The sequence below is a fragment of the Malaclemys terrapin genome, chromosome 6 (assembly GCF_027887155.1).
Source record: "Malaclemys terrapin pileata isolate rMalTer1 chromosome 6, rMalTer1.hap1, whole genome shotgun sequence".
Classification (NCBI taxonomy): domain Eukaryota; kingdom Metazoa; phylum Chordata; order Testudines; family Emydidae; genus Malaclemys; species Malaclemys terrapin.
Window position 1 is genome coordinate 88,034,295 of NC_071510.1, and position 25,458 is coordinate 88,059,752.

The 25,458-nt window shown below is 42.2% G+C and overlaps 1 protein-coding gene across 1 annotated transcript in view; it reads left to right on the forward strand.

Moving 5' to 3' along the window:
• SV2C (synaptic vesicle glycoprotein 2C) overlaps positions 1–24,947 on the forward strand; it is a 190,788-nt gene extending 165,841 nt beyond the window's left edge. Inside the window, exons 11-14 of the mRNA XM_054031263.1 lie at positions 2,390–2,523; positions 4,271–4,474; positions 5,298–5,457; positions 24,757–24,947. Coding sequence (XP_053887238.1) covers positions 2,390–2,523; positions 4,271–4,474; positions 5,298–5,457; positions 24,757–24,940 — 682 coding nt within the window. The 3' untranslated portion in view covers positions 24,941–24,947. The remainder of the gene's footprint in view (positions 1–2,389; positions 2,524–4,270; positions 4,475–5,297; positions 5,458–24,756) is intronic.
• The last annotated feature ends 511 nt before the right edge of the window (positions 24,948–25,458 follow it).

A 25,458-nucleotide genomic window follows, 5' to 3' on the forward strand; every position in this document is an offset into this window, starting at 1 on the left:
GAGTTGTTTTAAGTGTCTGGTCTCTGTCTACAATACATATGTATATAATATAAACTATATTAAGGTTCTAAGCTTTGTGGTACTAAATAGTTGTTATTTATATAATAAAATTACATTTAAGTTTATTATATTAATGGTTTTGGCAATATAAGAAGGCTTCTTTTTTAATAAGAATTTGAATTTGGAAGCAATTAAAGTTTTGTTCAATGCAGAGCAATTGAAAATTATGACTAGCCTATTTCATTTTAAATTAGCTTCTGCCTTCCAAATTTAGTTCCATTTCAGGAGATGGATGTTGTCTAAAAAAGTGGAGCCTTTTATTATCATTCGGTAAACTTCAGTTGCTGTGCACTCTGCTAGCCCAGGTACTGCAAATAAAAATGCTTGTAAAAATACTTGGCTCCCAAATCTGCCCTGAATCTATCAGGTATGCAAACTTTGACATTTGGGATTGGTGAACTGCTTGAGCCATTTTTCCTCAGGAGTGTAAATTTTGCGTTTGTTCCCTCCAAAAAAAGATTCACTATTTTCACGGGGGCAGTTAGTGGAATTTTTTTGTGTGTGTGGATTTTTTTCAATTTGCCCCCTCTGCTCCTTTTTTCAAAATCTCTCCTAGTCAGAACGTGTTTCCAACAATATTCAACGTTCTAACTTTCTAAATCTGGGTGGATCTGAATTCAGACCATCTCAACAATCTACACCAGTTTTAAAGCAGCTGGGTTTTCTTTTTCATTTTGTTTCAAAACATGTTTCCTGTCCAAAATGCAAAAGACACATCTTGCAGTATGCAGGGGACACAATCTGGCTCTTCTGTTGATTGGTTAGTCCTGTTGTTTTTTGTTCACTTTTAAACAATCGAGACAATTTTTTGAACAGGAAGACAAAGCATGGCGGTGTTGTGAAAAAGGATAATGGGTTGACAATGAATTCAACAGATTTTAATCTGAGTCTGTCACAGATGAGAAAAGTTACAGTTGTTAATTAATGAATAGACTGAAGGCATCATTTTCCTGTCCAATACTAGCAGCGAAGTCATTAGCCAGTAACCTATGAAAATCAAAATAGAATTTGGGTCCCCTCTTCCCACAAAAAATGTGATTCTAGCAATTTTATCTGTGAGAAAGTTTAATTCCCACCATTTTTATCTACCTCACAATGATGTTCTTTCACCCCCAACTCCTACTCCTACTTTCTACCCCAAGAAGAAAATTGCTCTTTGACCTAAAAATTAAATCAGTTGTTTAGTATAAGACATGAGAAGTTTGTGTAGTAGAAATTTTAGCTAGACTAAGATTTAGAAGGCTTTGCTGGTATAACTATACTGGCAAAGTGATCCTAGGGTGGATGCAGCTTATGCTGGCAAAACTGTTTTAGCCAGTATAGCTTATTCCAACCAACCCTTCCCCCCCACCCCCAAACCTCTATACTGCCAAAAGTGCAGTTTTGCTGGTATAAATGATTCTACACAAAGGGCTTTTGCTGACCCAGCTATGTTGGTCACAAATCACACCTCATCACAGCCCTGACCAACAGCTTATGTTGGCAAAAAGTTTGTGTAGACTTGGCCTAAGAATATTGAGTCTAATGTTCTTATTATATGTATGGTTATCTAATAGGTTTCCTTCACTGTTTAAAATGAATTAAATAACAGGTCAAAAGGCTATGGTATTAGTTATCTGAGAGTCAGTAAGAAGGAGGGGCCAGAAAGTAAGAAGAGCTAGGAACTAGAAAGAGACAATTTTAGAATAGTGTGCACAAAAATTTCTATGCACAATAATTACAATTGTACATGTAGTCACAGTAGCAGCATAAACACATTTCCATTTAGACATCTAGCAGATTATCTGCACATGCAATATTTGTGACTGTGTTCCAGCATTTTTGTGTAAACATTTTTTTAAAATCTGGGCCCAAATGTTGAGCCTGACCTGATGGAGAGGGTTTTGTCTGGCTCAAGAAATAAAGGTTCTTTAAAATCTGTTAGCATTTCCACTACTCATTTATTCCAAGAAGCCAGATTTCTGGAGCCTTAGCGAAGAATACAGTAGCACTTGTGAAATGCTAGTTAACATTGCTTTTAAAAGTATATTACATCAGAGTCCTGAGGTTCTTTACATTTTGATTAGAGATTGGTGATAACAAATATTTTATCCTTGTATTAACTATGAAAAGGGTATGCCCAGGAGCTATGAGGGAATGTCATTTTGTGAAATCAAGGTATTCAACAATGGTTGCACAGCATCAGTCAATCAGCCATTCTGACTCTGCAGGAAGTATTATGTTTGTGGGCGTGGGACTTCTGAGAATGGCATCCATGTAAGACTGCACAGCTGAATCGCTAATCATGATGCATGAAGGCAGACTGATGGAAATTATTTGTATTGGGCAGGTTTATTATGATGAAGTTTAAATCAGTAACCTTTGAAGATTCCCTTTTTAAGAATTGCTTATTTGAGGACATTACTTCTGTGAGCACATACTTCAGGAACTGTACTTTTGTGGACACCAACTTCTCCAGCACAGGTATGCTGAAAGGACAATCATATCACTGTCCAACTACCGTGGTCTTATTTCACAAAGCCTGCTTGTCAGGAATACAATACACCTCTACCCCGCTATAACGCCACCCGATATAACACGAATTCGGATATAATGCGGTAAAGCAGCGGCTCCGGGGGCGTAGGGCTGCGCACTCTGGCGGATCAAAGCAAGTTCGATATAACGTGGTTTCACCTATAACTCAGTAAGATTTTCTGGCATACCTGTCTAGTAGTGATATGCAATATGCTACCATGTTTAGGGGAGGGGATCTGAGTTCACGACTCGTAGTCTTTCTTTCTTTCTTTCTTTCTTTCTTTCTTCTCCCCCCATTACTTAGGCCAATAAGAAGTGGGAATATTGCAGAGACAATGGGGCAGGGCCTGATCTTATTTACATGGTCGTAAATCCAGAGTAGCTCCATTTTGTTCAATTAAATCCCATGTAAATGAGATGAGAATCTGGTTCACTGGGCTTAACATTTGGGGGATGTAGCAGCTCTTATTGCTCTCCCACATGGCCATCTTGCAAACAGTGTTGGTAGGGGTCCGAGGTAAAAATGGCCAGCCCTCTTTGCCTGAAGGGAAAGTCTATGTGACTCAGGGTCTCAAGGCTGACAGCAGTAAGAGAAACAAAGTGGGAAATGCAGGGTCTGATCTTCCAGAGCAAGTTTGGAGGACGCTGGTGGAAAACTGTCAGCATTTAATAGCTTGTTCACTTCCTGGTTCAAAACGTAACAAATGGAAATGCCAGTGAGCGAGCACACTAGCTTTATACCTCTGGAGAGCTATGTTCAAATCGCTAACATGGTCCGGGGCTAGTATTGAGGGCCCTTGAAATAAATGGTCATATGGGACAACAAGGTGGAAACTGGAGAAGTCACTGATGCTCTGGCCTCATTTGTGTCTCACTAAAAAGGAAACAAACAAAACCCACACCTCAGGCTGTGTTTGCAGAGCTGGCACTTAGGGCTTCTCTATGTGCACCAGGTGTCAATTGGAAAGTGCAATAACTGCCCTGTGTAGACCCTGCTGACATGCTCTAAAAGGTTCATAGTCCATCAGCAGATTCTACATGGGGTCTTACAGCACCCTCAAATTTACACCCCCCTCTGGAGGGCATTGCTGCCCTGTGTAGACAAGCCCTTAGAAAAACCTAATTGCCTCTGAGTGATTCTAGAGCATTTTTGCAGTCACTTTTTTAGAATAGAACTACAGTTGAAAGCTAATACATCCTAATCCCAAATGAAAATGAGTCTCATCTGAGTTTCCAGTGGATATTTATCCTCACCACAAACCCACCAAAAGTGGGGTGACAGTCTGACAGTCTCTAGACCCAGGTCTGTAGCTGAACAAGACTGAGGAACATTGACAATGCTAAGTGGTGGAAGTTTGTAAATCTTCAGTATGCCGGGTGGTAGGCTGTACTATCAGCCTCCAGCTGAGCAAAGCACATATGGAACTTTAAGCAGCAGTTATGTGCTTTGCTGGATCAAGGCCTTAGTCCCTTATTTTCAGGAGCTCTGAATTCATCTGGAAAATGTTTATATATAAGGGGAAAAATACCAACAAGTAACCGCAGTAACTAGCCATATTATACTAAGCAAAGCAGCATGTAAGCTCCTATTCATCAATAAGAGTGTCTAATCTTGGGATGTTTTAAATCATATGCTTCTCGCAGGGTTATGAGTTAGCCGATATTGTTTTTGCTGACACTTGCCTTGTTTCCACAGATCTCGAGCAATATAAATTCATTGACACTGAATTTATAAACTGCATATTTAAGCACAACAAGACAGGATGTCAGATTACCTTTGATGATGACTACAGTGCTTATTGGATTTACTTTGTTAATTTCCTGGGAACTTTGGCTGTGTTACCAGGAAATATTGTATCTGCTCTTCTGATGGACAGAATTGGACGTTTAACGATGTTAGGTATGGGCTTTGCCAAAATCCCTCCAAAAAAACCTAAAGCAGTCTAGATAATACAAAGTTTTCTCTTTTAGGGTTTGCTGTTCATAAAGGCAAGAAGAAATCCCTTCCAGCGACTTTTTCATTAGTGTATAATCCTAAACACCTATTCAAAAACACCTAAATGTTAGAAAGTTTGGAAATTAACAGCTAAGGAGCCCAGCCAACTCTCAACTGCCATATATTTGTTCATCACTCAGTATTACCATAAAATAAAATAAGTATACTATTTTATGCACTTGTGGTTGTGGGATTTTTAAAAGTGCTCAGTATTGGCTTGCTCCATTAAAGGGAGAGGGAGCTGTGCGCAGGTAATCCTCAGATGGTGGAGCAGACCATTTAGTGAGTATAGGGAACCATCTAGCTAGCATAATTTAGAGGGGCCCGTAGACCGGTTTCTATTTTGGGACATTAGTGGAGGTTGAAAATCAAATGTCGACTCTTCATGATGACAAATTTATGCTCATTTTACTTAAAACTAAGTAATTTATTATGTTGATTTTCTATGAGCAATATCCTACATAAAGACTGAGTCCTACTAAATTATCTTGTTAGTTTAATATGGTGTGTAAATGCATTCCTTGTAATTGCAAGAAGTGTGGTCCCTACTGATAGTTGCCAGAGAAATTGGTTCTGTTTTAGAATTTAGTTTTAAATTCAAATGTGCAGTTTAGTGATTTAAACTGTCCGATGTGGAAAGGCCATTGTTATCCAAAACAAACAAGATTATAAATATTATTATTCTGTAAAAACAATGACTTTTTTTTTTGGTCTGCCTTGAATATAGGTGGTTCTATGGTACTCTCTGGAATTAGCTGTTTTTTCTTGTGGTTTGGTACCAGTGAATCCATGATGATAGGCATGCTGTGTTTGTACAATGGTCTCACCATCTCAGCATGGAACTCCCTTGATGTCATTACTGTGGAACTGTATCCTACAGACAGAAGGTACATTGATATATAACTGTGTTAGTCCTGCTGGCTTCATTGCAAAACATACTCCAAGTCTTATAATGTATTAGTGTGTTAGTCTTCCACTCCTCATTTCTCTTGCAAACAGAGGGAAAAAGAATCTGGTTTCTGAGCGGTTTGTTTGATAATGATTTGAGACATATTTTGCATCAGATACCTGCTCTTTTGAATTAATACCATAAGAAGTATAGTTGATGTGAAACATGTAGGTTCAAATTCTGCTCTCATTTAGACTGTGCTAATCTGTAGTGATTCTGCTGACTTCAGTGGACTGATTCTGGATTTACAATAGTATAACTAAAGGGCAGAATTTGAACCAAAGTATAATTGTGTATTGACTGTGAAATGATGTGGAGACTATAATATAATCACTGGCACAGGGATTTAATAGCATATTTTGGGAGGGCTAATGCGTTTGGCCCAAGTATGAAATATTAATCAGTCCTGTGAGGATTTGTATGAAGGGTCAGCAGGTATCTACATGATCTCTTCATTAACCAGCTACAAAGAAGCCTCTAGAGCACTGCTTCTGACCTTTCCAGGCTCTTGAAGGGCCCCCAGGCCACTTCCAATTTCTGCAAGAAAGTTTCTCTTCTAACACTGAGCTCTAGATCATTGGTCTAATGTCAGTGAAGGGATTAGAAGGACAAGGATGTATGAGATGTTGTAGTTCATCAAGAGTAAAACTAGTAGATCTGAAAACTGAGACAGTTTATTTTCTTCCTTTTATTCTTGAAAAAATGGTGTTGTAATTGTTCAGATTCCTGTCAGTGAAGCCTGGGGGGCATCTTTTCTCACATTATTGTACGTCATGTCATGAAGGCATTAGACATTTTTAATACAGGACAAAAAAATACCCAGAGGCTACTTATTGCCTAATGCCTTACATGCTATTCCCAGCTTTTGGGGTGAATATATGCATAGACCTTTCCTCGGGAAAGGAGAAATTATAGATCCAAGTATAAGTACAACACTCACCTCTAGTTCCTCTTTGGCAGAAAAGCTTCAAAGATATTTTCTTTTTTTACACTGGCAGTTCATCTCCATTGTTGTAGCAATCTCAAGATAACCATACCAGATGACTTATGAATCCAAAGCATTCTATTTTTATGTCACTGTGTTTTTATTACACCTCAGGAAGTGCTCTTCCGGTAATAATCATCCCATCAACCAAGCATTATAAACCTTATAGACTCATAGACTCATAGACTTTAAGGTCAGAAGGGACCATTATGATCATCTAGTCTGACCCCCTGCATGCTGCAGGCCATAAAACCGTCCCTACCCCTTCCCTGGACTCTGCTGTTGAAGTCCCCAATCCTGTTTTAGGTGACTTCAATCGGCAGAGACCCTCCTGCTAGAGATCCCTGCCCCATGCTGCGGAGGAAGGCGAAAAACCTCCAGAGGCTCGGCCAATCTGCCCTGGAGGAAAATTCCTTCCCGACCCCAAAAATGGCGATCAGTCAGACCCCGAGCATATAGGCAAGAGTCACCAGCCTGACCCCTGTCAGCCATTATACGATTTACCTACCATTGTTTGGTTTTCCTTGACTACTATGTTTTACCATTAAACCATTCCCTCCATAAATTTATCTAACTTAATCTTAAAACCAGACAGGTCCGTCGCCCCCACCGTTTCCCTCGGAAGGCCGTTCCAATATTTCACCCCTCTGACGGTCAAAAACCTTCGTCTAATTTCAAGCCTGAACTTCCCCACGGCCAGTTTATATCCATTCGTTCTCGTATCCACATTAGTACTAAGCTGGAATAATTCTTCTCCCTCCCTTGTATTAATCCCTCTAATATATTTAAAGATAGCAATCATATCCCCCCTCAGCCTTCGCTTTGTCAGACTAAACAACCCAAGCTCCTCTAGTCTCTTTTCATACGACAGGTTTTCCATTCCTCTGATCATCCTAGTGGCCCTTCTCTGCACCCGTTCCAGTTTGAGTTCATCTTTTTTAAACATGGGAGACCAGAACTGCACACAGTACTCCAAGTGAGGTCTCACCAGCGCCTTGTACAACGGGAGCAGGACCTCCTTATCCCTACTAGATATACCTCGCCTAATGCATCCCAAGACAGCATTGGCTTTTTTCACCGCCACGTCGCATTGTCGACTCATAGTCATCCTGCGGTCTACGAGGACCCCTAGGTCCTTCTCCTCTTCCGTTACTTCTAACCAATGCGTCCCCATCTTGTAACTAAAATTGTTATTAGTCATCCCCAAATGCATTACCTTACACTTTTTACTATTAAATTTCATCCTATTTCTGATACTCCAATTCACAAGCTCATTCAAGTCTCCCTGCAGGATATCCCTATCCTCCTCCGAATTTACAACGCCTCCCACCTTCGTATCATCCGCAAACTTTATCAGCCCACTCCTGCAATCGGTCCCGAGGTCAGTTATAAATAGATTAAATAAAATGGGTCCCAAAACCGAACCTTGAGGCACTCCACTAGTAACCTCCCTCCAACCTGACAGTTCACCCTTTAATACGACCCGCTGCATTCTCCCCATTAACCAATTCCTTATCCACCTCTGGATTTTCATATCGATCCCCATGTTTTTCAGTTTAACCAATAATTCCTCATGGGGTACAGTATCAAACGCTTTACTGAAATCCAGGTATATTAGGTCCACCGCATTTCCCTTATCTAATAAATCCGTTACTTTCTCAAAGAAGGAGATCAGATTCGTTTGGCACGATCTGCCCTTCGTAAAACCATGTTGTAATTTATCGCAATTGCCACTAACCTCCAGGTCCTCAACTAGTTTCTCTTTCAGAATTTTCTCTAACACCTTGCACACTACAGATGTTAAACTAACAGGCCTGTAGTTACCCGGATCACTTTTTTTCCCTTTCTTGAAAATAGGAACCACATTAGCTATTCTCCAGTCTAACGGGACCACCCCCGAGTTTACAGATTCATTAAATATTATCACTAACGGGCCTGCTATTTCCCGCGCCAATTCCTTCAATATTCTCGGATGAAGATCGTCCGGTCCTCCCGACTTAGCCCCATTAAGGCAATCAAGTTTTGTTTCTACCTCGAATACGGTAATCCCCCATCCCGAATGCCCCTCTGTAGTGGTGCTAGTATCCCTAATACCTTCATTGGCCTCATTAAACACCGATGCAAAATATTCATTGAGATATTGCGCCATGCCTAGATTGTCTTTAATCTCCTCTCCGGCAATAGTCTTCAGCGGTCCCACTTCTTCTTTCTTTGCTTTCTTCCTATTTATGTGGCTGTAAAACCTCTTACTATTGCTTTTAATTCCCCTCGCTAGGTCCAACTCTACACGGCCTTTGGCCTTTCTCACTCTATCTCTACATTCTCGGACTTCACTAAGGTAAGTTTCTTTACTAATCCCTCCCCTCTTCCACTCTTTGTACGCTTTCTGTTTTTTCCTAATCACCCCTTTGAGTCGGTCGCTCATCCAGCTCGGTCTAAATCTCCTGCTTTGTAATCTTTTTCCCTTTTTTGGAATGCAGGCCTCCGACAGCTCATGCATCTTTAACTTGAAGTAATCCCAGGCTTCTTCTGCCTTTAGATCCCTTAATACGTTTGCCCAATCCACTTCCCTTACCAGTCCCCTTAATTTGTTAAAATTGGCCTTTTTAAAATTATAAACCCTAGTCTTTGACTTAATTCTGTTACTCCTCCCATGTATTTTAAACCGAATTAGCTCATGATCACTGGAGCCCAAATTGTCCCCCACTAGCACTTCCTCAACGAGGTCCTCACTGCTCACCAGAATCAAATCTAAAGTGGCCTCCCCCCTCGTCGGTTCAGCTACCACTTGATGAAGGAATTGATCAGCAAGCACATCTAGGAACATCTGAGCCCTATTATTACTACTAGCGTTTGTGCCCCAATCTATATCCGGGAAGTTAAAGTCCCCCATAATTACACAGTTTCTATTAGTAATTACTTCTCTAAACACATTAAATAGTTCCTTATCCATATCCTGGGTCGATCCCGGCGGTCTATAGCACACTCCAAGCACTATCCCCGGAGAGGCTCTAGTAGTCCTATTACCCAGTGTGAGTATTGCCCAGACGGACTCTGTGTTATCTAATCCATCCACTATTATTTCTTTACAGCTTATTTCACTGTTGACATACAATGCCACCCCCCCACCTTTACCTTTGTTCCGGTCTTTCCTAAACAGCGTATACCCCTCCATACCTGTGTTCTAGTCGTGACCGTCATTCCACCACGTTTCTGTTATTCCTACGATATCCGGTTTCAGCTCTTGGACCAAGAGCTCCAATTCCTCCATTTTATTACCTAGGCTTCTCGCATTGGTGTATAAACACCCTAATGTATGTCGTTTAGCCTGTCTCCCATTAGTAGCACTATATGTTGCAGGCCTCCTTGCGCCCGTCCCCCCTGTCCTTCCTATGTCCAATCTCGTCTCCCCGGCTATGTCTCCTCTCATTTTACTCACCTTTTCCATACTGGAATCTGGCGTGGAGATTAACTGTGCATCTCCCAACCTTCTCCCCAAACTTCCTAGTTTAAAGCTCTTTTGATAAGATGAGCCAGCCTCCCTCCCAGAAGTCTATTTCCTTCCCTACTCAGGTGAAGCCCATCCCGCGAGAACAGGTGTCTGTCCCCAAAAGCCTCCCAGTGGCCATACATCCCAAAGCCCTCCTTATAGCACCACTCCCTTAGCCAAGTATTTATTCTCACAATCCTATCAGCCCTTTGCTGCCCTTCCCTCGGAACGGGCAGAATCCCACTAAAGATAATCTGAGCCTCTATCTCCTTGAGCGTCTTCCCCAGCCTGGCATAATCTCCCTTGATTCTCTCTAACGAGAACCTAGCCGTGTCATTCGTTCCTACATGAAGGATTATCAAGGGGTTCTTACCTGCTCCTTTTAGGATCCTTTTCAACCGCAGGTCCACATCGCGTATCTTTGCGCCCGGGAGACAGCACACCCTTCTGTTCTCCGGGTCCGCCCTGGTCACAGGCCTGTCCAATCTCCTCAGTAATGAGTCTCCAATTACATACACCTGCCTTCGCCTGGCAACAGTGCCATCTAGTAATCTAGTCTCTAATCCCTCTAGTCCTGACCTGAGCCTGTTCCTATCTTCCCTAATGCTCCCCCTTATGCCTTCCTGAATCCTCCCGGGGCCCAGAATTGGTGCTGTCTCCATCAACTCCTCCCCTCTCTCTCTCGGACTAGCCGCTCTTCTCTTCTTCCTCACTCTCCCACCTTCAGCCGCCACCTGCTGCCCCTCCACCTCGCTATCCAAACACTCGAACCTATTCCTGAGTTCTATTCCCCCCTCACTGGCCCTTCTTTTCCTTGGCCTGCTTCTGACAGTCACATGGTTCCACCTCCCATGCTCTCCCCCTTCCATTCCCCTATCACCCTCCTCTGCCTCTACCTGCGCCGCAGGGCGTTCTCCTTCAGCCCCTCCTTGCCTGTCCTCCATCAGCTGCTCAAACCCCCGCCTAAACTCCACCAGGGTATCTACCTGCATCTCTAGCCCCTTAATCTTTTCCTCCAGTAACACTATCAGGCGACACTTCATACACACATACCTGTGTTCCGGCTCCCCTGCTAGGACCATATACATACCACAGCTTCCACATGCAGCCATCTGCATTCTGTCTGCTGCTGCTGCTTGGCTCATGCCTGCTGGGCTCCCTGCCCACGGCGCCTGTGGACTCAGAGCACACACCACACCTTGCCCTCCTGCCTCCCCCCTTACCTCCCCCTGCAAACTCCCTCTCAAACTCCCCTGTTAGCCGCCCTGTTTGCTGCCTCCGGTGCTGCTGCCTGGCTGGGCGGCCGCTTTTATGGGCCCCCTACTCAGCCAAGCCCCGCCCCCTGCTCAGGCCTCGGCGTCCGTCCCAGCACCCAGCCCCTGCCGGCCCCTACAAACCAAAACAAACAAACCCACAAGAACACCCAGGAACACCCAGGACAGATGCAAATACAGGTACCTTCTCCTCCAATGAGAACTCCCTCTCAAACTCCCCTGTTAGCCGCCCTGTTAGCTGCGAGCAGCGGCACCGGAGGCAGCAAACAGGGCGGCTAACAGGGGAGTTTGAGAGGGAGTTCTCATTGGAGGAGAAGGTACCTGTATTTGCATCTGTCCTGGGTGTTCCTGGGTGTTCTTGTGGGTTTGTTTGTTTTGGTTTGTAGGGGCCGGCAGGGGCTGGGTGCTGGGACGGACGCCGAGGCCTGAGCAGGGGGCGGGGCTTGGCTGATTAGGGGGCCCATAAAAGCGGCCGCCCAGCCAGGCAGCGGCACAGCTGCGAGCAGCGGCACCGGAGGCAGCAGTGCCGCTGCCTGGCTGGGCGGCCGCTTTTATGGGCCCCCTAATCAGCCAAGCCCCGCCCCCTGCTCAGGCCTCGGCGTCCGTCCCAGCACCCAGCCCCTGCCGGCCCCTACAAACCAAAACAAACAAACCCACAAGAACACCCAGGAACACCCAGGACAGATGCAAATACAGGTACCTTCTCCTCCAATGAGAACTCCCTCTCAAACTCCCCTGTTAGCCGCCCTGTTTGCTGCCTCCGGTGCCGCTGCTCGCAGCTGTGCCGCTGCCTGGCTGGGCGGCCGCTTTTATGGGCCCCCTAATCAGCCAAGCCCCGCCCCCTGCTCAGGCCTCGGCGTCCGTCCCAGCACCCAGCCCCTGCCGGCCCCTACAAACCAAAACAAACAAACCCACAAGAACACCCAGGAACACCCAGGACAGATGCAAATACAGGTACCTTCTCCTCCAATGAGAACTCCCTCTCAAACTCCCCTGTTAGCCGCCCTGTTTGCTGCCTCCGGTGCCGCTGCTCGCAGCTGTGCCGCTGCCTGGCTGGGCGGCCGCTTTTATGGGCCCCCTAATCAGCCAAGCCCCGCCCCCTGCTCAGGCCTCGGCGTCCGTCCCAGCACCCAGCCCCTGCCGGCCCCTACAAACCAAAACAAACAAACCCACAAGAACACCCAGGAACACCCAGGACAGATGCAAATACAGGTACCTTCTCCTCCAATGAGAACTCCCTCTCAAACTCCCCTGTTAGCCGCCCTGTTTGCTGCCTCCGGTGCCGCTGCTCGCAGCTGTGCCGCTGCCTGGCTGGGCGGCCTTCTTTACAGATAGCTATTTTCTTGGCATTCCTGAATGTAATAGAAGTAAATATTTTATTAAAGCCAGGTAGAGGAAAATTACTGTGATAAAACTCATTAATTTTAGTGGAAGAAAAATATAATATTGTTTAATAATAATAAAAAGTTACTACTGGTAACTACTCCATCTACTTTTTTACATTTCAGCATATATCCTAGTGAGTCTGCATTACATCTTTACTTAATAGTTGCTCTTTAGCAGTTTCTGCTAATACCACTACTACAACAAAGGGTTTTCCTATTTGTCCCTTTAAAACAATTTGCACACAATAACAGCTGCCCACAGTTCCACCACAAAAGATGACTTCCAGCTGAAATTTCTTCTACAAGGGCTCAACCAGAGAGCAAATATTTTTATATTGCATAAAAAGGCTGGTTGGTAGAATCTTTGACTGGCCTTTGACAATATAGACCAGATTTTCACAAGGGCCAGATTTTCACAAGAGCTCAGCTCCCAGCACCACCTGTTGTTGTCAGTGGGAGCTGTTGAGTAGGAAATGTGGCCCTAAACGTGGCCTTCTGGTTATTTCTATGCAGGGCTGGCCCTATTTTTGCAGAGTTATGTGAAAAGTAACACTTGTGTGGACCCAATTTGCTGCTCCTTTTCCTGTAACTGGCCACCTCTTCCCCTTTCCTGTAACTGGCCACCTCTTCCCCTCTCAGTGTGTTCCCATGCCAATTCCTGCCTGCCTGTGATCCCCTCTCCCTGTAGTGACTCCCTACCCTTTGCCCATTTATGAGGCTCCATGGGCTCTGGGGTTCCATCTACATTGCCTAGGAAACCAGGAGCAGAGAAGAAGTACAACTTCTAAAGAGGAACTATAGACCTAATCCAAAAACCATTGAAGTAATTAGACTCCTGTGGGAAGGAAGTGTTCTCTGAGAGTAGTTCCCAGAGAGTAGTTATCAGTGGTTTACAGTCATGCTGGAAGGGCATAATGAGTGGGGTCCCACAGGGATCAGCTCTGGGTCTGGTTCTATTCAATATCTTCATCAATGATTTAGGTAATGGGATAGAGAATACACTTATAAAGTTTGAGGACAATACCAAGCTGGGAGGGGTTGCAAGTGCTTTGGAGGATAGGATTAAAATTCAAAATGATCGGACAAACTGGAGAAATGGTCTGAAGTAAATAAGATGAAATTCAATAACGACAAATGCGAAGTGCTCCATTTAGGAAGGAACAATCAGTTGTACACATACAAAATGGGAAATGACTGCCTAGGAAGGAGTACTGCGGAAAGGGATCTGGGAGTCACAGTGGACCACAAGCTAAATATGAGTCAACAGTGTAACACTGTTGCAAAAAAAGCGAACATCCTTCTGGGATGTATTAGCAGGAGTGTTGTAAGCAAGACACAAGAAGTAATTCTTCCGCTCTACTCTGAGGTGATTAGGCCTCAAGTGGAGTATTGTGTCCAGTTCTGGGTGGCACATTTCAGGAAGGATGTGGACAAATTGGAGAGAGTACAGAGAAGAGCGACAAAAATGATTAAAGGTCTAGAAAACATGACCTATGAGGGAAAATTGAAAAAATTGGGTTTGTTTAGTTTGGAAAAGAGAAGACTGAGAGGGGACATGATAACAGTTTTCAAGTATGTAAACGATTGTTACAAGGAGGAGGAAGAAAAATTGTTTTTCTTAACCTCTGAAGATAGGGCAAGAAGCAATGGACGTAAATTGCAGCAGTAAATTTGCACTTTCCAAAATGTTCTTCAAAATACAAGCATTCGGGCTCCACAGGGCTCTTCTTCTTCTTCTCCTCTGTGGAGCTCGAAAGCTTGTCTCTCTTTCACCAACAGAAGTTGGTCCAATAAAAGATATTGCCTCACCCACTTTGTCCCTCTCATATACGGGGGACCAACACAGCTACAACAACACTGCAGACGTCCAAGTACAGGCTGACACTATTGACCATAACCATTCTTTCTGTTATAGTCTATTAGGTAAATATATATTTTTATACAGGCCCATCCATATTTACATGTACCCTTATGGTCTATCAGTCTCTAGATCACCATAAAGAGTTCCTTAACCTTTAGAACCTTCCAAACAATTGTTCTCTCATCCTTCCTTCCCCCCACTCTCCCATCCTTGCCTCCATCCCTGGTTCTGATTACCCTTTCTCTGTGAGACCTCTCAGATCTCCCTAATCCTCCTTTACTCTCACCTGACTGCACACTAGCACACAGGCCCAATCCAAAACTGGCTGAGAGCCATAAGGTACTGTCTTGCCTCTTCTTGGTTGCCAGCCCTCTCCCCTGCATGGAGCCATTCTGTCCTATATTATCAGTTCCTTACCGCTACCAGCTGTGCACTACTTTCTCTACTGTTTCCCTGCCTGTAGGAGAGGTCAGGAACCAGCAATAGAGGAAAGCAAGGTGCAGCTGGAGAGTGGGCTAGAAAAAAAGCAGGTGATTTCCAGCTGTGGGAGGTGAGGCTTAACATAGGCAAGTGATCCAACCCAAAAAACCCTCCCTTCCTTCCAGCACAGCTCCCCAATAGGTCTTAGAAGCTAGCTGGACCCCACACACCTGACAATTTGCCAATGTCATGAGTTTAATAAACTGTACTACAAGTAATTTATGTAATATATTGGCTCTTTGTCAGTTGGGTATACAATGTGAATTTTGAAAATAATCAATGTACATGACATACAGCGACACATTTAATTTTTCCCTGTGTTGGTATGACTACAGGAGAGAGTGCGGGTTGTTTCAGTAACCTAACTGCATTGTGAACCTTCACATGTTTAGGTTTCTTTTAAGTTTAACCTTAGCTGTGAGTTTCCTGGGTTTTCTAGTGCTTGGGTTTGAGGTAATTACAATACTCCTTTAATGTAGTTTGTCCTAAATGACTGGTATGTACTAACTCCATCTTCATACTTTTTGTCTGGACATATAGTATAAATCTTCATCGGAGCTGTTCAACTGCAAATATAAGAGACTACATAGTGTGTGAAATAGGAGATACACCTATTCTCTAATTAAGATTTTAAATGTACACAACAGTAACTCTGATACTTCTGGGTTTTTCTTTACTGCTTTTTAAACACATTTTTGTACAATACAATAATGATTAGCTGCATTGGTCCAGTTTCTAACAGCATAAAACAGGTCATTAAAGATAGTAACTTGTTGAGCATCACCTTCCTTCTGGATGGGTTGCTCAGCCAACAGACTGGTTCTGGAAAGCCTTTGATTAGTCTCAGACTCTCAGTCCTGTAGTATCTGCCCCAAATCAATCTACAGCCACTTAAGGGCCTCCCAAACCTTCTCCCTTCCAAACATTTAAGAAATGTAGGTTTTGAACCCTTAAGATCTTCCCAGATTAATTGACAAGGAAAGTGCTGCCTCGTATTTTCATGCAATCTCAAAATCTTTCTCCCTCTGTTCCCTGAGATGTTTTCTTATCAGAATTATATCTCAATTACACAAAATAAAATTATGTTAAAAGAACATTGTTAAGGTTGCAAAGTCAAGCACAGTCACAAGTTTGGAAATGCCAGAATTAAGGTTGCTTAGCAACCTTAAATCAGCCCCCCTGTATTTATTTTTCTGATGGGACCCTGACTCATTCCGTGCACAGGATGGACAGTGTTCACTCACTGAGCAAGCTAGCCAATATTTCTTTTATCTTCATCATTTAGCATGTGGCTGCATGCATTATTTACTGCACACCATCGAAACCCTGGACTGACTACAGAATTATTAATTACCCTGTGTTTTTTCCCTTAAGGTGCTCTTATTCTAGTTTCTTAGTTCTTCGCAATCATAAATTAATTAATCTTCACAACATCCCAGTGAGGAAAGGTGGTATTATTGTCCCCTTTTCACACATGGGGAACTGAGGCACAATATGGTCAGAAGTGTCCACTAGTTTTGGGTTTCCAATTTGAGACACCTAAGATCTAACTTTTCAGAATACTTAGCATCCTATAACAGTTTATATGTTCAAAGCAGAGCTCCCATTGACTTCATTTGCAGCTATGAGCTGCAGCACTTCTGCAAATCAGATTCCGGGTCTCGAGTTGGACACCCAGAAAATGAGGAACACACAATTAATGAAGTGTGGTTACGTGACTTGCCCGGCATCACACAGGGACTCTGTAGTAGAGGCAGGGATAGAATCCAGTTCTGCAGGCCAGCATTCAACTACCTTAAGCATGACACTGTCCTTTCTCTTATGGCATTCCCATGATTCATTCAGTACACACCTTCCAGCTTCTTCAACAAATGAGGCAAGGGTCCTACAGACAGCAGTCTCCTTCATTGTACAGCCCTGATTTATCCCCAGAGAACGTCCATGCTGTGCACTGAATCAGGCAAGGGATCTGTGGGGAAAAAATAGTATGCAGTCAAGTAATTAAAGACTGTACCATAATGCATATGCACGAGGAGGTAGAATTAAGGTTGCACTGGCAACCAGCTCTATCTATAATACACATTTGAATGGAATAGGGCTAAAATTCTCTAGAGAAGAGATGTTTAGGAAGATTTTCTTACTTTAACATTCAATTGCTACATTCATGTAAATGACAATAGCTTCTTGTGAACTAGTTTGGGGAGCACCATGATTAGAAGTTAGAACTCTCACCCAGGAGTAGCTGTGACCAGATAAATAAGCCAAACCTAAGTGGACTTTGGAATAAGACTGATAAGTATAGTCATCTCATTGTACTTCCTCACAGTCACATTAGATCAAGTAATCCAACAGTTCATTAACTTCACTAGATCTGCCAGACATCTGGATTTTGATCTTGGACAGCTAATTTAGAGTTCACAATGTACTGTAAAATGCAATCATCATCTCCTGCCTTTTCCCAGAGCATTTGAAAAGAGTGCATAGAGTTTGGTCAAAAATGAAAAATTACAGATCTACCTACTACTCAGTGCACCCCTCCTTCATTTCCCTTTCTGATCCTGGAGAACTCCCCCAGAGTGATCAACATTATCCACAGGATATTTTAAACCCTATGTTGTATTGTTGTTGCTGTCAGAAGAGAAATTTTGTATTCATCTCAGACATAGCTTTGCAGTCACTGACTCACAGTACACTTCCTGGCAGTTATTTTCTACTGCCATCCTGTGGATGTGGTTCAACTGCACTCTGTTGAAACTCATGTTTCTTTTCTTATGACATAAAATGCCTCACAAGTCTTTCTTTGCTGTCTTTATTTTTAGGCTACTGCTGTATGTTTTGTTTCAGATATGATCTCAAGGAGGATTCATATGTAATATAATCCTGATCATTCCCATCTGCTGACTTGCACTTGTCCTGTCCAGCAGATGAATTCAGATAAACTCAGCTGGAAAAAAATTTTGTAAAAAGCACATGGGTTTTATTAACTCACTTGATCTAGTTCTCTAGGTACTTGTCAAAGTGTCTATCTCCTTCCTCCCTCCCTCCCTCTCACTCTTCAGCATCAAGGATGTAAAAATCTAGGACCCCTAATTCTCTGACTAGTTCCTTTTCTTATATCTCCAATTGTATACTTCCATGTGTGGTGGTGAAATGATCACATTTCAGAGATTTATAACCTGACTATACAATTGTCCTTGATGAACCATTAATCTGATGCAGAAAGGCAAATTCTGTGGTCCTACTTGTGGGTAAAATTTTGCACCTTCTTAATCTAGGATATGAAACTGTGTCCTAATGTGAAAGGGGGAAAAAGCTGGACATGCTTGAGTTGTTAACATTAGAAGATTGGCCATAGCATATTGAGGAAAAACTGCTAGCTTCCATTATATCTTCTCACATATATTTCAGGGAGCCATGATAATGCTATTCATAGTCTTATGTGAAGATGTGGATGGAACCTGGCATTGGGTCTGGAAACTAAACGGTCAAATCCCTGGCCTGTACAGACAGGTGCCCCTGCAAATGCTGCTGGGATTTCAGGAAGAGAGTCACTAGGTGCTCTGGCTGCAAGGCCAGACCATTAAGTTTAATAGTAGAAGTACCTGACCCACAGAATATACACGGCATCCAGGGAAAGAGCTCTGGTGATCTATAGGCTTGGGTCACTAACCTCCCATTTTTAGCCACTTTTTTCAAGAAAGCCATTTATCTTTGTCATGTCTTAACTAAACCAGGCCTCCCTTGCACCAGAATTAAAACCTACCTTCTAACTGCCACCACACTGGCAGACCTGTCACACTCCCGTATTTCTGGAGGATTTTGCGTATTGTTATTCTATTATTACTAAAAGATATAAAATAAATAATTTTTAAAGAGTTGAACAAATCCACCCCACTGCACTACCTGTATTGATGTGACGTGTTCCTGTCAATTTTCTAAACTGTGCACAGGATTATGACTACATAACTCCCCCAGACCCTAATGGGAATCACACAGCTAATTCCTCACAGAGTCTCAGAAAACGGGAGTTTGTGCCAACGATTTGCCCATTAACTGATCAATGTAGTGCAGATTGGTACAATGTTTGGTAATGACTTCACGCCTTCAGGCGTCTGCATTTCAATCCACACTGAGTGCTCTGATGATTCACCAAGTTTCCTTGATGATTCTTAGAATGTCAGTACACTTCATCTCCTCTTCGAAGCACAGCAGCAAGGATTGCAGCAGAGATAGAGGGGGAGACTGTGCTCTGTTGTGCTTGGAGATTGGGGCAGATACATACAACATTTCTCAGTCCCTCCGTCGTATTAGAATGAGTTATGGGTGCAGTGAAGGGAAGTATTAATATGGGATATAATTGATTTAAATCATAAATATTTTAACAAATACATTTGTATTTTAAAGCTGTAGGGCCTGATTCTGCTTTCCTTGAGCATCGAAACTCTTGTTCATGTTTATTGGTGCACAAGGCATGCACAGTCAGGCCCATAGTTTCAAGATTCAAGTGAGCGATCAGAGATGATTGAAAATAGAGAGAACACCGTTCAGACGCAGCAAGAAAGGACTACATTATTCAGATATTTTTCTTCATTCTTTGAACATCTTATTTGTGTTCCTGGTTACAATTAACAATATAGTATTTTATGCAACATTTTATGCGTGGAGACTGCGTAAAGATCAAAAGATGACATTTACTACAGGGTTGTTCGCTTTAAAACCTTGAAACAGTCAGGGGCAAAGAAAAATGGGCTTATTTTAACAGTGTTATTCATCTCTCTTTATGATCATTTGACAATGTTCATGAGATCAGAAAATTAGCAGCACCATCCGGTTGCAAAAGTTTGACTATGCCAATTATATTTTGCAAAAGAACTGTTTTTTTTCCATATCTGAATACTGCACCAATTTAGTTCAAATATATTACATACCATCTTTAAAAAGTACCTTCATATTTGAGTTAAAATACAGAGACATCCACCTGATAACAGTCCCGGAATATATACGGCAGGTTCTGAATGTGCTAGTTGTAGAGCACACAGGATATGAAAATAAATGTTCCAAATGCTCAGGAAATTATATGCAGGCCCTTGTTATAACTAGATGATGTAAGCAGATAGCATCTGTGAAGCAATTTACCTCTACAGAGCAATATAAAAAGTATCCCTATATGTTCCTTAGCATTGCCCTTCCAAAGATTTCATGTCTAGATCTGTGTCTAAATTTGCATTAACTAGATCTATATTCTTTTGTTAGTTCAGTTAACTCTTACTCTGTTAGCTTTTACTGCATTTAGGCTGAGACCTGTTGATAGAAAAGAATTACATTATCTCTACATAAACATTGTTTTTCTCAGTGTTCATAATCTTTTGGGCAAATTTTGGCCTTAGAGCACTAGTAGAAGTTACAATAAGTGCACATGTGTGTGCGTTTATATATATATATATATAAAATTAGGGCTGTCAATTAATCACAGTTAACTCATGTGATTAACTCAAAAAATTAATCGCGATTAATCACACTTATAACAATAGAGTACCAATTGAAATTTTAAAAATATTTTTGGATGTTTTTCCACATTTTCAATATTGATTTCAATTACAACACAGAATACAAAGTGCACAGGGCTCACTTTATATTATTATTTTTTATTACAAATATATGCACTGTAAAAATGATAAACAAACAAAATAGCATTTTTTAATTCACCTTGTACAAGTACTGAAGTGCAATCTCTTTATCATGAAAGTGTAACTTACAAATGCAGATTTTTTTTTGGTTACATAACTGCATTCAAAAACAAAACAGTGTAAAACTTTAGAGCCTACAAGTCCACTCAGCGCTACTTCTTGGTGAGCCAATCACTTAGACAAACAGGGTTGGTTATAATTTGCAGGAGATAATGCTGCCTGCTTCTTATTTACAATGTCACCTGAAAGTGAGAACAGGCGTTCACATGGCACTTTTGTAGCCAGCGTTGCAAGATATTTACATGCCAGGTATGCTAAACATTCGTATGCCCTTCCATGTTTTGTCCACCATTCCAGAGGACATGCTTCCATGCTGATGATGCTTATTAAAAAAAAAAATGCATCAATTAAATTTCTGACTGTACTCCTTGTGGGGAGAATTGTATGTCTCCTGCTCTGTTTTACCCGCATTCTGCATATATTTCATGTTATAACAGTCTCGGATGATGACCCAGCACATGTTCGTTTTAAGAACACTTTCACAGCAGGTTTGACAAAACGCAAAGAAGGTACCGATGTGAAATTTCTAAATATAGCTACAGCACTCGACCCAGGGTTTAAGAATCTGAAGTGCCGTCCAAAATCTGAGAGGGACGAGGTGTGGAGCATGCTTTTAGTAGTCTTAAAAGAGCAACACTCTGATGCGGAAACTACAGAACCCAAACCACCAAAACAGAAAATCAACCTTCTGCTGGTGGCATCAGACTCAGATGATGAAAATGAACATGCATCAGTGTGCACTGCTTTGGATCGTTATCAAGCAGAACCCATCATCAGCATGGACGCATGTCCTCTGGAATGGTGGCCAAAACGTGGAAGGGCATACGAATGTTTAGCATACCTGGCATGTAAATATCTTGCAACGCTGGCTACAAAAATGCCATGTGAACACCTGTTCTCACTTTCAGGTGCCATTGTAAATAAGAAGCAGGCAGCACTATCTCCTGCAAATTATAACCAACCCTGTTTGTCTGAGTGATTGGCTCACCAAGAAGTAGCAGTGAGAGGACTTGTAGACTCTAAAGTTTTACATTTTTTTATTTTTGAATGCAGGGTTATTTTTTACATAATTCTACATTTGTAAGTTCATCTTTCACAATAAAGAGATTGCACTATAGTACTTGTATGAGGTGAATTGAAAAATACTATTTTTTTTGGTGTTTTTTATAGTGCAAATATTTGTAATAAAAAATAAATATAAAGTGAGCACTGTACACTTTGTATTTTGTGTTGTAATTTAAATTAATATATTTGAAAATGTAGTAAACATCCAAAAAATATTTAAAGTAAATGGTATTCTATTGTTGTTTAACAGTGCAATTAATCGTGATTAATTTTTTTAATCACTTGACAGCCCTAATATATATATGTATTTGCACTGATCATAACAAATAAGTTGTATATCTTTAGGGTTATATTCTGTGCATAAATAAAGACAAAAATGGAACAATACCTACTTCTCATACTAATCAATCCCTTTCTTCCACCATGATACTCCTCCCAGTACCAATCAAGCTCTCTGGCTTCACCACGATTCCCCCCTGGCATCAGTTAGACTGGAGACGTGGCCCTTCCAAGAGGTTCTCCCTGTATCAGTCAACTTCCTTCAAATACCACTATACTGATGCCCCATTTTGCACTATGGGACTCCCCTCCTCGTGAGTCTCACCTTACAACACAGACGCTCCTGGGGAGATGGGGAAAATCACATCCTGTTCTCTAGGGCCCCTCTAAGGGTACATCTATATTGCAGCTGGGAATGGGCTTCCCAGCATGGGCAGACAGACATGCGCTAGCTCTGCTCAAGCCAGTGCACTAAATATAGCAGTGTGGCAGCAGTAGTACAGGCCGTGGCTCGGGCTAGCTGCCCAAGCACATATCCGAGAGGTCCAGTTTGTACTCAGGCAGCTAACCCAAGCTGCTTCCCATGCTATCCCTGACTGCACTGCTATATTTTAGCGCAGAACTAGCACCTGTTGAGGTACCAGCCTCCTTCAACAGTGTTCCCAAGGCTCCCACAGTCCTCCCCTTGATTGGTTTCTTCAACAGTTTTTAAGAATATAAGAACGGCCACATTGGCCAAAGGTCCATCTAGCCCAGTATCCTGTCTTCAGACAGTGGCCAATGCCAGGTGCCCCAGAGGGAATGAACAGAACAGGGAATCATCAAGTGATCATCATTCCTAGGGCTTCCTCAATCTCTCTGTCAGGCAGTGGCTTTAGCAGCTTTTCAGGCAATATTGCAATGGATTCCTTGGTCCATCCCTCAGTCAGAGAGTTTCAATGGCTTCTTGGGTAATATATTTACAGGGCTTCCTCAGTTTCCCCACTTAAAAAGTGAGTCTCACAGGTCTTCACTGTTCCCTCTCTCATGCCACAAATCTTGCAGCCTCAAAGGTTCCAAGGCATTTCAGTTTCTCCTCTCAAGCATCATTCTCAGCAGACTCTCTGGCAGCAAGCAGTGCTTACACACCAGAGTAATAGCCACCTAGGAACAAAAGGTAAGATTCCAAGATTTGGTGGCCACTCTGAGTGGCCCTCCCATGACTTTCCTGCTTACCCTCTCAAGCAGCATCTCTTGATAGCTTCTGCTTTCCATCTGCCTGTCTCTTTTCCCCCAGACATATCACTGAGGTTTTTTCCCTAGTGTGGTATGTTAAAGGGGCATAAAAAAGAATAATGAATACTTTAATCAAAAGGAACAATATTTTGCTAAAGTCCAAGTATTTTAAAGGTTGCAAGGGAATCATAAAACACAGCTGTTGGCTGCAAGTGACCTGTGGGCACCACAGTACATTCCAAGGGTCTAATACACAAATGATAGTTATAATCACACAGCAAGACTGACTATGTGTCATGAATTCAGAAAGTGCATAATTCACAGAGCTAATGTGGAAACAATAGATATCAATGTTTATGATTTTTCTCCCATAAGAATTCTTGGAAAAAAAGAATGTTGACTTCAGCATTTGTACAACATCCTACCAAAGTGTCTTCTTGGTCATCAGGCTTCACCCTTCTGTTCCTCTGACTGAAGCCCCTGATGACACAGGACACCTCTGTCCAAACCCATATTGACTAACACTTCTAATACCCTTTGCCTTTCTTTGTTTCTGTTAGAGGTTTTGTTCTCTTTGGGACATCCTGTGCAAAATTACCTAAGCAACAGTCTCCATATGATATAATAAACAAGGTTTATTAAAATCAAAGTGGTTTGCAGAACATATCTAGTTTTAACCTTGTCATCAGCTAAGCAGACGGGTTACTCTTGGGCTTTGAGACAGAATATTAATAGGATCATATATTATGTTTCCATAAAGCAATGTCCACTCGAATGCGTTTTTGTTAAATTCTCAGCTAGCAAACTACCTCCCTTCCCTATCCTGCAGAATCTCTTAGGGCATGTCTACACTTCAAATTAAAACCTGTGGCACCAAATCTCAGAGCCTGGGTCAATTGACTCAGACTCATGGGGCTTGGGCTGCGGGGCTGAAAATAGCAGTGTAGATGTGCAGGCTGGGGCTGGAGCCTGGACTTCGAGGCCCTCCCTGCTTGCAAGCTTTCAGAGCTGAGTCTAAATGTCTACACTGCAATTTTATAGCCCCACAGCCCAACCCCACAAGCCTGAGTCAGTTGACCCAGGCTCTGAGATTCGGTGCTGTGGGGTTTTCTTTGCAGTGTAGTCATACCCTTACATCTCACCTCCATCCCAAGACCCATTTTTCAAGCCCCCATTCGGTTCATGTCCAAAGTCTTAATGTTCATTATTATATGAGGATGAGATCTCATCAGCATTTCCACCAAGTACTGTTTGATCAGGTGTGTCAGCTGGAGGAAATTAAAACTTTCTGTTCCCCATACAAAGATGATCGTCCCCTTGTTTTGTTGGCACACTATACAATCAAGATGGCTCCACTGAAGTCAATGGGGCTATCCTGATTTACCCCAGCTGAGGATCTGTCCCAAAGGCTTTAATTTTTCAAGCATATTTAATGTTATTCTTTTTTTTCTTTTAGGGCAACAGGCTTCGGCTTTTTGAACGCACTATGCAAAGCAGCAGCTGTACTTGGAAACTTAATATTTGGTTCCCTTGTTGGCATCACCAAAGCAATCCCCATTCTTCTAGCTTCAACTGTTCTAGTGTGTGGAGGTCTGGTGGGACTTCGACTTCCTGACACAAGAACCCAGGTGTTGATGTAAAACTGGAAAAAAGCCATTTATGATTTATTTCCTTCTCCTTTCAAGTGTCAACTCTCCTAACTGAGTGGTGCAAAGGCTTCAGATTTTCAGTTCTTAGAATGGTGATCAGATTGCAGAAATCTAACTCAAAATGAGATATTTTTCTGTGACAGAGGTTTAGAAACTTCCATAAGAAAGTTTTAAAGTTTCACCTTCTTTTGCATTCTTTTGCTGTTTAATACTTTTTATCTTTCAAATTGCAAAGCTACCTCTTGAAACATTTTCAAAGACATATTCAGGAAGAGAAAACCGTGCTCATAGCTAGGTGTTTAAAATGCAAGCGTATTGTCACATCTAGGACATTAAAAAATAAGTCCTAGATTTTTGCATGACACCATTAGCTTCCACAGTGATACAGACATGGAAGTCAATTATTTAACAGTATTGGTGCAGTAAAACTCAATCTTACACAGATCAATGCATGCAGCATTAAACAGGAAACTGCATATTCTGCATCAGTACTGCGAATATTAACATTG